The sequence below is a fragment of the Leopardus geoffroyi genome, chromosome A2, assembly GCF_018350155.1.
Source record: "Leopardus geoffroyi isolate Oge1 chromosome A2, O.geoffroyi_Oge1_pat1.0, whole genome shotgun sequence".
NCBI lineage: Eukaryota > Metazoa > Chordata > Mammalia > Carnivora > Felidae > Leopardus > Leopardus geoffroyi.
The window spans coordinates 80,677,251-80,691,355 of NC_059331.1; the positions used below are offsets into that span (position 1 = coordinate 80,677,251).

Consider the following 14,105-nt stretch of genomic DNA (forward strand, 5'->3'; position numbering starts at 1 on the left):
AGGATCCTTTCACCTATTCAGCAGACAACAGCCCCTGCCGCACTGCACATCTGGTTGCATGAGTGTTGGAAAGATGTCAGAATCCCGGTATGTGAGACCCATTATGGCGATCTCGTGTCAGCAACACTATTTCAGAAAGGGTTACTTTCTTCGTTCATTCTGTCCAGTAGTAGTTAGGTAGGCTTCACGTCTATGGTGGTCAAAAAATGATCTTTCTCTTGCAAACCACTCATTTGTCTGTTTCATTTTCGCAGAGGACATGAGAAATGTGTTCAAGATTACAGTTAGGACAGGGTAAACTAAGAAATGACACTCTGACCCTGTGCAATAAGCACATCATAGAATCATAACCATCATTTGAGAGATGCATAATATCAATTATGTGGACATTAAGAATGCTGGCAGAGGTCATATTATTTCTTTTTTGAAATGCCCCAATGACTTTTCATAACAGTTTTACGTTTAAGCCATCAAATAACTTACCTACTACTGGCTATATGAACCAGCCTCTTACTTTCTGTCATTATTAATATCTTCTTGTTATTATTAAGAATAAAGGTCAGCTCCTTGGTCTTTCCTCATATCAAATAAAAATTCCAGTTGACTCATTATAAGAAAAAATCACATTAATTAAAGCTGGTGCTGACCCCCAAAGTTCAACTACATTATGGAAATTACACTTTAAAACTCTCCCAGTTGTCATGTCATTAAGCCCCCCAAATTAGAATTCTCTCAGGGAGTCTGCTCTTTGCTTCTCGCCAGTGTGACCTGAGGTTCTGTCTCCTCCTCACCCTATAGCCTCACACCATACACAGAGGTGCACTGAGCCACACACTCCACCTACAGTTATGTGTTCTGCTTGCTTCTTTTCTTAATTCTTTTAATGTTTATTTATTTTTGAGAGAGAAAGAGAGACACAGAGTGTGAGCGAGGGAGGGGCAGAGAGAGAGGGAGACACAGAATCCGAAGCAGGCTCCAGGCTCCGAGCTGTCACCAGAGCCCGAAGTGGGACTCGAACTCATGAACAGTGAGATCATGACCTGAGCCGAACTTGGATGGTTAACCGACTGAATGATCCAGGCGCTCCTCTGCTTTTCCTCATTTAAAATTTTATTCACTTTGAAAGATTCCTAAGGTATGTACATAAAATGCAATATACCGGCCTGGCCATCTGGATTCTCTTATCACAATATCATACCAAACATAAGCACTTATCACTAAATAATTGTTTTCATGGGTAAGCATCTGATACCACATTCTGGTTAAGTATATATTTATTTATCTATTGCTGAATAGAAGTATATAAGCACCTTGTTAGCATTTTTACAATGGAAAAAAAAAAAGCTGTTAAATGCGCAGCCTTGCACCAAGACAAAAAACACCTAACAATATACTGCATGGGCTATATGGGGTCTGTTATTTTTCACAGATGTTCACTTAAAATCCCACTGTTATAAAAATCATTTGTTTTGACATTCACATTAATATATTTTTCAACATCTCTTCAACTGTCATATCCCTTGTCATGCTGCATAAAAGCAAAAAAAAAAAAAAAAAAAAAGAAAGAAAGAAAGAAAACAGTTTCTGAATTCTCATTTTAAATCACTTTCTTGTAAGTGTGACTTGGCAAATAGAAAATTCTTATAGGTGGAGCATAGTGTTAGAAAATGAAAACTGCCGTCACCAGTTGTACACTCCCTTCCCTCTGCATCTGGGCAAGTGTGTGGAATGCCCTGGAAGAAGAAAAACCCCTCTTTAAGGTCATTCCGTAACTCTGAACTTAGGATGGATTAATAGCTCTTTGAGGCAGGACGTCACTTCCTCATAGGCCCAGCACCAGCCCAAGGGTAAGAATTGGTGAAGGTCCTGAGGGCCTGTAAGTCCTAGCCTTGTCTCCTCTTCCGAGACCTGCATCACAGCTCTGCCACCCGTCTGAGCAGATCTGGCAGGATCCCTGGCAGGTCCAAGAACACATCAGCAATGACGCCCAGACAGATAAAGGGAAAGTCTGCAAAGACACATCCTCTCCTGTCTGGATTGCTCCTGAAGGTATGGAAGCAAATTCAATATAGAACAGGGTCCTGCTCCTATGAAAGCCTGATCTTGTGATTCTTCCATAGAACCTCCTTTTGAATGATTTTTTTCATGAGAAATCAAATGAGGAAAAGGAAAAACTCGCTGAACCCTAAGATATAATTGATGATGTCCTATGGTTGTAATAAAGATCATGACCCCTGCATCAGAAAAGACCCCCATTTGGGAGTAAGTTCATCATGAATTAGGCTGCAAGTCACAATCACTGCTGTCAAAGAATGGCGGAAGAGATCCTTTAGTGCAATTACTGCTACAAACCAATGAGAAAGATGAGCATCGTGGCTTCGAAGAATATACGACATTCGCTTCTCAACAGGGCATGTGGGAAATTTTAAATCTCCCCTTTTCATTCTTTACCCCATTAATCATTCATTTTCCTATTCACGAACAATTTATTGAATATCTACTATTCAGCACATGACATGCACATACTACTGTGTGTCAAGGCACAGCAGTAAGAACACAAGAACAGTAACCATACCTAACACTCATAGAGCACTTGCATCCTGTGCACCAGGCACTGTTCCCAGGGTACACATTAGCTCTTTAATCCTTGCACCAATCGCCTGAGGTAAGCACAAGTACATGCCCACTTTGCAGATGAGCAACTGAAATACAGAGAAATTCATTCCCTCGGTACAGTCAGTGAGTGTCAGAGCCAGGTTTGAAACCCACATCTTTTCACTCCAGTGTCCAGATCTTGACCTTTATGCAATATGAAGAAAAACAGACGAGGCTTTATGGAAATTTCCATGTACTGGAGAAGACAGACGTTAAACAAATGCACAAACACCTCTATCATCTCAAATGTTGATAAGATAGATAAGAGCAAGGTGCCCTGAGACAGTATCATACAATATTGCAAAAGCTCTTCTCACAGGCTAAGAAATGCAGTGATTACCTCTGATGATTCTCTTCTCACCTAAACAACAAAGTTATAAAATTTAAGAAAGGAAGTTGGCTAAAAAGAGCTGAGAAAAACTAAGGCAGGGAAGTAGGGGAAAGTGACTAAGCAATTCAGCCCATAACCCTTGCCATACAGCCTCACCATCTTGGTGGCACTTCTTATTGGTACACTCCAAACGACAAGAGGTGAGGATGTGGCAAATGCGATCCCTTCTCCCAAACTGATCTCTCCTGAATAAAGAAATCCAACCTGGAGCTGGGGCCCTACTTCATAGATGAAAGCAATTCCCTTCATCTGCTGCTTGTCCCCAAGAAGTCCATGGTGGATGTCTAAAAAACCATAAATTTTACTTTAATGCTTTAGCATATTTTTTTAAGTTTATTCATTTGTTTTGAATGAGAGAGAAAAAGCACAAGCCGGGAAGGGGCAGAGAGAAGGAGGAGAGGGAGAGAATCCCAAGCAGGCTCCACATTGTCAGCAGAGCCTGATGTGGGGCTTAAACTCACAAACTGTGAGATCATGACCTGAGCCAAAGTCTGACCCTCAACCAGCTGAACCACCCAGGCACCCCTAGCTTATTTTTTATTTTTAACTAATTTCTACATCCAATGTGGGACTTGAACTTACAACCTCAAGATCAAGAGGCATGTGCTCAACTGACTAAGCCAGCCAGGCACTCCTTAATGCTTTAGCTTATTAGAAAAAGAAAAGATTTCTTTGGCCTATAACAGTTAACACTTGGGCTTCTGGAAACAATTCCAGACATGGCTTACAGTCAATAAAACAAATAAACAAAACAACACCCTTATGAGACTTGGCTATTAATAGACTTGGAAACAGACAGACACACTGATTTTAAAGAGCAAGAACATGGAAGCAGAGAATCAAGTTCCCAGAGCAACAAAATTCTCTTTCCATCCTGATTAAAAAAAAAAAAAAATCTGGGACTTTATTACCTAATTGACCAGTTAGTGTGAGAGAAATCATACAGAAAGAATAAAAGTCTCTTTTCTTCCCAAGAAGTTGTCTCTCTGTAAATTAGGAAAACGTTGCATCTCTGATTGCTGTTACTTATTCTATGTATTATTTTTATGTCTTCAGTCTTTATATTAGACATGGTCCATAAGTATAGGATTACACCCAGAAGTAGTGTGACATAACTAGCTCCTAATTCGGCAACTTCACTCTACTGAGGTTAATAATGATTTACAGGGGAGAGCAAGAGGGACAGAGCAAGGAGTTCATAATAGCACCATTAATTATATGTGCTTCGCATATCTAGATAGAAGACCAACATCATTTTCAGGTCCAATAAATTAAGTACTTTTTCTAGCTCCTTGCTCAGAATCATAATAAGGATAACTCTTGATGTTGTACTGCCCCCAAGAAAGTCTCCTGCTTCCTCATCTTCTTATCATTTCATATGGGATTTTATGTTCTACTTGGCTCTGATTTATGGTGTTACTACGTGAAAATGCTTAGATACCTGAAAACACAAGTTAGTCGCTTGACTTCCAATGAGGGTTAAACAGTCTCTAATAAGCAAATAGCACATTAAGTCTCATCTGTCATAGCTTGCAAATTACACTTGAGATTAGCCTAGGTACAGTTAAATTATAAGCATGAGAAGGTGGAACATGAGAGGGGAATGGTCTAAAGGTTAGAACCTAAACTTTGAGAATAACTTACGTTATGCTAAATTTCTTGTTAGTGTCGTGAGACTTCAAAAAAGAAAACCACTACATGTGACATCTTTTTTAAAATGCTTCTTTAATTAATTATTAAGTAGGCTCTACGCCCAACGTAGGGCTCGAACTCACACCCCAGAGGTCAAGAGCTGCATGCTCTACCGACTGAGCCAGTCAGGGGCTCCTAAATGTGACATTCTTCAAAAGTATCTTCTATATCCCACTCCTTAAAAATCTGTGAACATAATTGACTTTTATTCTTAACTACCCCATCGTCATAATCCATTCTCCCTTAATTAATATATTTCATTAATAAACAAAATTATGGGGCGCCTGGGTGGCGCAGTCGGTTAAGCGTCCGACTTCAGCCAGGTCACGATCTCGCGGTCCGTGAGTTCGAGCCCCGCGTCAGGCTCTGGGCTGATGGCTCAGAGCCTGGAGCCTGTTTCCGATTCTGTGTCTCCCTCTCTCTCTGCCCCTCCCCCGTTCATGCTCTGTCTCTCTCTGTCCCAAAAATAAATAAACGTTGAAAAATAAAATAAAATAAAATAAAATAAAATAAACAAAATTATGTCTTTCTGTGGTTTATCTAGGAATAAAATACCAAATAAATTGTGAAGAAAGGTTTTAAAAAGTATGCCTACAAGCTAAAGTCCCGGACTCCTTCAAAAATGAAGTAAATGCCCAAATATCTTCATTAGCACAAAGGCCATCATCACATTTTATGGTGACATATTGGAAACAGGATCGTGTATTTATGTCAAATTTCTGAAAACATGACATCATATTTTACTACCCCAGAATGATTCCTCTCTGCTCTATTCCAGGAAAAGGAAAGAAAAAAAACACCATAATAGTCGCAGTCGTATTAACTTCAAAGCTGGCAATTCTTTCCCAAAGATGTTTTCTTTCCTTTTTAAAATAAGACAAAAACAGAACAGCTTGGGTTCAGAGTATGGAAACTCATAAAAATAAAATATTTAAGAATACGTTGCTGAGAAATCACCCGCAAATTACTTTGAGACCTTCGAAAAACAATCTACTTTGAATCACCAGTCTAAATAGGTCATTTAACTTAGAAAAATTAAAATTAGCTGTGCAGGGTCAATTCCTTTTCTAAAAAACAGCTGCATCCTCAGTGTCCTCTTGTCGTCAAAGTCAAACCAGAACCAAATGTCAAGAACAACTATAATACATGACTTTATTCCAAATCTCAAAGTTAGTCTGCTCTTGAAATGGCCACAAAAGTTCACATTATATATAAAAACAGAGAGCGTCTGTGGGGTGCTTGGAGCATTTCAGGAGGATAATGGTTTGGGGGCAGTGGTTCTCTCCCAAGGCTCTTTTCTTGCCTTTCACCTGCACATGTTCCCATAACATGGCAAATCAAAATCAGCTGAGACACGCACTTCATACATAGCAAATACTCCCATAACACACGTTTAGGCTCCCACAAGTTTCTCTTATGCCAACCAGCAATATAAGGTCATGAACCTTCATGTTCTTGTCCAGCACCTCTAAGGGCTTCATCATCCTGGTAAACTCGGGATCAAGTCCCTACTCCCCAAAAAACCTCCCCAAACGTAAAAGTAAGTACAAAATCCTAAAGGTAACATAAGCCTTAAAGAATGAAAACAATAAGACCAAACACAAATGAAACCATTTGACTGCCTGAAATATCCTATATGCTTGCACAACCAGATCACCCATAAAATTAAAAGGACCCAACCATGTTGGAACAGGAGGGTGTCAAGTGTTGGAGGCTGCCTTTATAAGGCAGGGCATCCAAGGTGGCTACCACAGTGGGAATCCGCATTACAGGAAGGAGAGAAAGGAGTCAGTTTTGTTTCACGATTCTCCAAAGCCACCGGGAAACGCACCCCTATCCTTTCTGGGTTAAAAGTAACTTTAATGCTCAGAAAAAGTACTTCCATGTCCTCTAGCTAGAAACATTCTATCAACCACAGGCAAAAGCGATCAGAAATACTAATGGAACAGGTTTTCCTCTCAGCCCATCTCCCTAAAGCCACTTCCCCAAAATGAGATCTCGAGAAATCTTGATTCCCTCAAGATCTCTGCTTAAGGATTTAACGTAAGGACCTTTGCCAACAAGGAAGCAAACGGAAGACTTGACATTAACATTTGGGGAATTGCTAAAAGGAGCATGCTAAGCTACATTTTTCTTAAAAGGCTGAAAACCACAACAGGATTAGCATCTACTCATTTCCAGATGGATGATAAAATTTTTGTAACTGCCCGGGACAGAGTGAAACAGTTTCACTCCAGCACCACCCCCTCCTGAAGCAATGACAGAAACAGTCCCACAGAGGGACAGGGCAGGCTGACTCTCCTTCCACTACAACCTCTTCAAATCCGCTTTTCGCCAGGCTGGGTCAGTCCCCTCCTTAGTCCCTCAGCTCGCGCCCTAAGCGGCCGGCCCCTTCTCCCCACCTCCATTTACGAGCGGACTCGGCCCAGCAACCGCCCTTCCTCCGGCGCGTCCCCCTGGGCGGCGTCCCCCGCGCTGGGGAGGTTCTGGAAAGCCCGGGACAACGCGCGGGTGCCGGGCTGGGGAACCCCGGGGGTTCCGGCCGCCCAGGGCTCCCGCCCCCACCCCACCCCCCACGCCCGGGCGGATTAAGTTGCTCGGCACCCCGCGGCGCGCACGGCCCCCGCCCCTCCTACTCCCGCCCCTCCGGGCTCGGGAGCCCCGCGGTCCCCCCCGCCTCCGCGGAGGTGAGCGCGCACTCACCGGAGGTGAGCTGCATCCAGGCACAGATCTTGTACACCGTAGCCGTGTTGCAGAAGAAGAAGAGGGTGAAGCAAACGATGCAGGCGATGATGAGCATCATGGAGAGGCCGATGAAGAAGGAGGCGGCTTTGAAGGCGCCCGAGGGCAGCGTGGAGAAGTCCGTGAAGCTGCCCCTGCAGGTCAGCTCCCGGGAGAAGCCGTTGCCGATGCAGTAGTGGAAGAGCCCGAAATAGCCGGCTTGCGGGGTGTCCACGCCGTCGCCAATCCAGTAGGGCTGGATGAAGCACACCACGTTGACGATGGCAAAGCAGATGGTGAAGATGGCCCACAGCACGCCGATGGCCCGCGAGTTCCGCACATAGTTGGTGTGGTACAGCTTGGCAGCCTCCTGAGCCGGGAGCATCGCGGCGGCGGCGGCGGCAGCGACGGCGGCTCCGGGCATTCTCCCCCTCCTCCTCCTCCTCCTCGTCCTCCGCCTCCCCCCGCCTCTCCGCGCTCAGGAGACACACTCACCGAGCCGCGCGCGCTGCAACTCCCCTGCCTCTGCCTCAGCCCAGCAGCGCCAGTTTCAGAGTCTGCATCCTCGCTCCCGGAAGGAGGGCGGGGGAGCGCTGAGCACCCCTCCGGCTCGCCTGGCACAGCCTCCCGGCCCCCCTCCCTCCCTCCCTCCTGGCCCGGGCTCCAGCCCTCCTCGCCGCCCTCCACCCCTCTACCCGCCGCCGCCGCTGCAGCTGCTGCAGCTGAAGGCGGCAAATCCCGCGCGGGGCAGTGTGGCGCGCGAGCTCGGGCGCCCCCCGCTCCGCTTCCCGCCTTCCGCCCCATGCCCCCTCCCCCCGCCGGCCGCCCCGGGGCGCGGAGGACCGCTACCACTCTAGGACGCCCCTCGAGTGGTGGGCGTGTGCCAGAGAAGCGGGACTGGAGTTGGGGGGCGTGGGGTGAGAATCTAAGGAGCCAGCGGGAGCACCCATAGGGATCCTAGAGGCGATCCCAGGATCCCGGTTGGTGTTAGGGAGCGGGCGTGGGAGGCTGATTCTGGGAGCATTTCTGCACCGCACAGCAACGTGCTTCGACCTCTGCATCTTTGCGGAGGCGCGAGGGGCCGCGCGGCAGGTGCAGGCAAGAGACGCCAGGAAGAGGAGACGTGCTGCCCCCCAGAGCCTCTCTGTTACAACCACAGAACTGCCCCCTGGCTAACTCCTCCGTTGCCAGGTGTTCCACGAGGTGGAGACAGAAGTTGGACAGGAGCCTCGCAGACAATCATGTAAAAGGCACAATTCAGGGGTGGTCTCATAGCTGCTCTACTGAGCTTGTTTCCTCTTCGCGTTACCCCCCAGCATACAGCCAACCGAACTGTAGCCAGTGGATGCCCTGTACTTTCCTTTAAGTCAGGTCATTTTCCCCACAAATCCTGCCATCGATGGAGCCTGCGGGGCATGGAAGTGACTGGGTCACAGAAACGTGTAGATTGTCTGAAAACACTGGGTTCTTTGGCTAGTGTTGTATTTCTTAGGCAAATATTCGTTGGCAACTATTCTGTGTCTAGGCACTGCGCTGAGTGCTAAGGATACAGTGAAGACAGCGGACGATTGTTTTCATTGTCCAGGTATCTCTCACAACCCAAAGCTCCAGCTAGCCAGAGAGTTGTTTTCAGAGTAATTTTCCTGTGAACTATCCACAGTGTAATTCCTTACATTTTCATGTAGCATTGCTGTTTTACACCTGTACTTTGTACTGTTTCCTTAGTTTAATTTTTTCCCTTTACAGTCGTTCCGTTGCTCTTTCAACAGTCCCTGCCTTTCAATCTCCATTTCCTTCTTTTCCATTGGCCACTCTTGGTTTCTGCTGATTCTGATGTAAAGAAACATGTAAACACCACCACCACCCCGCCCCCCTCAAAGCAACGAAACCAGAATGCTCAATAGCAGCTGACAATATTGGTAATAAACCATTTTGGCCCATGTGACCATTGAATTCTCTGAGCAGAAAGAAGAGAATTCTGTTAGAATTTGACCCTTAAGTCTACACTCACTTCCACACTTTACCATGATGAAAAACATAGAGGCTCCTTGATAGTATCTTGCCATTATGCTCAAAATGCCCACCTTACAAGAACATGAGAAACAGGGGGTACCAGGTGGAATACGAAACTACCAGGAATGTATAGGAAAGCTTAGAATGGTTCACTGGGGCCAGAGGGTATTGGGGAGGAAGGAAGAAAAGCTCCAAAAGGCATTCTGCCACATAAATACCTATGACTTGGAAGAGGATTCACGTCAGACCCTAAGTGATGAAGACCAACCATTCCCATCATCTGATAACCCGAAGATTGGAAATTGTGTGGAGAGAGAGAGGGAGAGAGTAGAAATAGGAATACAAGATCCATAAGATGATGAAGGGGCTATTGTTGAAACTGGGAAAGAATCTAAAGGGTTAGTGTTGGAATGTTACATTCAGTTTGTCCTATAAGCATGAAATTCCAGTGTTACAGTTCCAGGTCCTTTAGACAGGTCTTTGGAAATCAAGAGGTCAGAATTAAAACAGGAGTATAAGGCAAGTAGGTTTAGGTGACCAAGAATTTTTTGCAAGGATGATTGTAGATTCTCAGAAGGTCTTTAAGAAATCAGAGGCATTTGGGGGAGGTGGGGACGATGACCTAAATATGAGCCAGCTCAATATAACACTTGCAAGCCTCTAAAAATATAATTCATGATGATGCATCATCAGTGCATTGGTGGCAGTGGAGGGTCAGAACTTCTGTTAGGTTTCATTTGTCTTAACGCCCCTGAAGTTGCTGGTAAATCAGAAAATCAGAAGAGTTTTAGCATGGAAGAAGAAGAGGGAAGGTGAGGGTAATCAGATTTATGGGGCCATCTGGCAGGCCATGTGTCCCAGGGGCAGAGATAGCTTTACAGCATGAACTGACAGTAATTTCTAGTGATTCTCCCAAGCCCTCAAATCCCCCTAAACCTGCTTGTATGAAGTGGTCTTTCTTTAAAATCAATGCCTAAAAGAGATCTTACTGCTCCCATGGGGTAGTTGAGATGGAAGGTTGCTGAGAGGGAAAAGTCTGAGAATCAAAAAGCCTGGTTTAGACCTGTGTTTAAATTGCCTTTATAGGACAGAGAAAAGACTGGCGAGTGACTCAGATTCAAATGTTGTGATTCAAAGAGCTTTTCTATTTGAGTCATACCCAAGGAGAGCCCTATTCTTATTCCAGGTTTGGAATTGCCTCTAGGTTCGTGCTCAGAATCACTACACCAAAAAAGCACACTCAAGGTGTCCACCTTGTCAACAGCAACTAGGAAGAGATGGGTGTTGGTGTATTGCAGAATTAAAGTGCTCCCATGGATTCCCCTGAGAACCTGACTTGTTGCTCCTTGAGGTGAGGGGTCAGTCAGGGATGAACCGAATACTGCCAATGGCCCTTCCCGTACCTTTATCCTGCCCTGCACCAGAGCAGATTACCAGGATGAGCAGGGTCTCCCAAGACTCTCAGAACTAGGGATGAACTAGAACTGCTATAAACACCTTAGCTGCCATCAGTGAATTCAGATTATTCTTCTACATCTTCCTAAATCCTTCCATTGCTCATCCCAACCTGGCTCTTGCCCTTTGCAACCAGAAACCCCAGATGTAAGATTGTCCCGAAGCTGAATCTAAACTTTTGTCTGACACCATGCAGACTTTAGGAGTTCAGACAGCTAAGCACCTGGGCAGCTCATTACATTCATCAAATAGGATGTGACCAGGAAAGCTGTTTGGGGGAAGAGGAAATAATAAAACTAGCCTGATTCATGCTAAGAAGTTACTATTGATAGAAGACTATTTTGAAACTATAACATGATTCATTTGTGCTAAATAACTAGTAGAAGTCAGTGTCACTGACAGCTTCAAATTAGACATACTGAACATTCAAATCTCAAACTTCATTGTTAAAAATGTTTTTCTCTTACTGCCACAAAGAGTCAGTAGTGAGACCCACTCTTTTCCCAAATTGTGTCTTAATGAATGTTAGGACCAGAAAAGAGAAAACAACAAAAGAAGAATAGTTGGACTGTGTAACACAACTAAAAGGATCCTGGGTAAGTTAAAGGATGAACTGTTTTGATCCCAAATTTATCTGTGATGACTTGAGAAAGTGTAAACGCCTTGGGGGGCGAAAGACAGGTTCCAGAGGTGGTACCACCTCTGCCTACCTGGGAGAGCTTGAGGCTTTTGGGGCCTCATTTTCTCATCTCTAAAATTATGATGAGGGAGGGAGGATATAAGATGAATTCCAAAGTCCCTTTCTACAGTAGAATTCTATTCTGTTCTACAAAGACTATTCTAGGATGACTTTGCAAAAAAAGATAAAACCTAGTACTTGCAGAAAAAAATGAGGCAAGACCTAGTAAGAGATATCAGATTCATGATGGTGATATTTTATTTGAAATTGAAAATCCCTTCTGAAATCCAACTGTTATAATTTTTTCAGGTAATCGGTACTTAGTGTTTTCAGGTAAGTCATTGCTACGACCTTGGAAAATGGAGAAAGCGATGATTTCTAAAATCTGTTATTTAATCACTTTCTAGGGCTATTACCAAGGTCAGTATCAGATCCCACTCCAGAATATAAAGATTCTAATAATGAGTCTCTTTTCAATGACCAAGGATTTCCCTCTGCCCCTGCCCCCCTTAGTTCTCTTTTAGGGCTTTTCAAACATCAGGAAACACCTCTTAGTCACTAGGTCTGCCATGACAATCAAATGCATTGAGTGTTTCAATGCCCCCTGCAAATCAAGATCACATTGATCACAAGGCTCTGATTTCGTCGCACCTTAGTCCACACACTTGTAAAAAGATGTGAGCTCCACATAAGGAAAGCAATGGGAAACAGGAACATCAGTCATTCTCCTACTTTCCCTTTTTCCTTTTTCCCACCCCAACCCCACCCCCTTTTTCTGCTACTTTGAATTGGATTCTGTGTAAGAATCACTCCTTTTATAAATTCTTTTCACTTTGCCAGAACCCAGCTTAGAATATAAGTTGTTTTCTCATAGGCTGTGCTCTACACCCTGTGCTAGAAGAACCATCTCTCTGTGAACCTTTGTAAACCCTTGATGTTTTCAGAACAATTCTTTCTGAGGGTAAGTAGTGACCTACATTGAATAAAATACCATAGAAGCATAATCGTCATTTGAGGTATGATTTTTTTTAAGTTTGTAATGGAGAAATTATTATATTAAAGTTTTTGGTTCAGTATATATGTTCTATTCTCTTTCAATGTAGCACTCATTGGATCTTCCTAATTTTTTTTTTTAAAAAAATAAGTCTATCTACTGGTAATTCTGAAACTGCTTCATGGAGTTTCCCACCCAACGTGCACCTTGTTTGAAAATCGATACCTCCATTTGGAATACCTACCCTTGTACTTTCAATATAGGGCTCATATTTGGAACCACTGCTTGGATTCTCTGCTGAACACATCTTTATTCACAAAGCTTGTCTCTCCCATTTGGCAATCACTTGCGTCTCTCAAACCTCAGTTTAGGTCTTTCTGAGAATCTCCCCAACCCACACAGCATATATTTAAAGTCTATAGCCCCAAATACCCCTCTAACTGTAAAGGCAACCCATCCAGATGCTTCCTTTTACTGCTACAGTAATACAAAAATATTACTTTTGATAATTCAGTGCTTTTGTTGAAAAGACACTTTTTTATGCCTACATTAGTCAGCTTTTGCTGCAGAAGCAATCCAGACTCACAGGCTTGTAACCACAAATATTTACTTCTAACCCAGACCACATGATGGTTACTGGTTGGCTAAGGTTCTGCTCCAGGCAGTGGACATAAACTGCAGGTCTGCTTGTATTCTCATTCTGAGATCCAAGTTGAAGGAGCAGCCCTTATCTGGGATATGTTGTTGGCATAAGGACAGAAGTATAAAAGGATACATCAAATTGTAAAACTGTATCTAAAACTTCTGCTCAACTATAGCATATAGCATGTCACCACATATTCCATTGGCCAAAGCATATCATATGCAGAAACCAAAAGTCAATATGCTAGGGATATAAAATGCTCTTGCAGGAAACAAATGAGTGAAAAGGCATTTAATCAAATGTACCACATTCAACCTCTGATAGGACTTTAATCCAACTTACTTTTCAAATGTTTCCTGGAAAGACTACATGCGCATATGATTTTTGCTTGAAAGTTATAGAGTATTTCATTTTAGATAAACACTTCATCCCATTAACTCTTTTTTTTTTTTTTCAAGAATCCTCCACTACTTTTTATTTCATGGAAACTTAATAAACTGAAAAAAATCTCATGAGAAGTTAAATTCATAATGAATTTCTTCACTTTACAATATTCAGATACAATATGTGATTCTGCCTGTTGAGGTGTGTTTGCTCAGAAATGGCATTTAGTTTCAAAGTGGGGAAAAAAAAAAAAACATGTGCATTGTGAATTCTCACAAGTCTACAGTGTTCTCCAAACTGTATAAATCCTTTAAAAAATTAAAACAACAACACCAATAAAAAAAAAAAGGTACACCCCCAGGAATGACTTATAATTATTATAATAATGTTACTTAAATGTACAGAGTTAATATTAAAAGCATAAACCTTAATTAACTTTCAATCATAGCAGCATGAAGAAGGCAGTGCATCCTCTCCC

General features: G+C 43.4%; 1 protein-coding gene across 3 annotated transcripts in view; it reads right to left on the reverse strand.

Moving 5' to 3' along the window:
• The window catches only part of LHFPL3 (LHFPL tetraspan subfamily member 3), a 570,149-nt gene extending 562,266 nt beyond the window's left edge, over window positions 1–7,883 (reverse strand). For all 3 annotated transcript variants that reach the window (XM_045494534.1, XM_045494536.1, XM_045494535.1), the window contains exon 1: window positions 7,442–7,883. In XM_045494534.1, the coding sequence (XP_045350490.1) occupies window positions 7,442–7,883 (442 nt within the window). The remainder of the gene's footprint in view (window positions 1–7,441) is intronic.
• Between the last annotated feature and the right edge of the window lie 6,222 nt (window positions 7,884–14,105).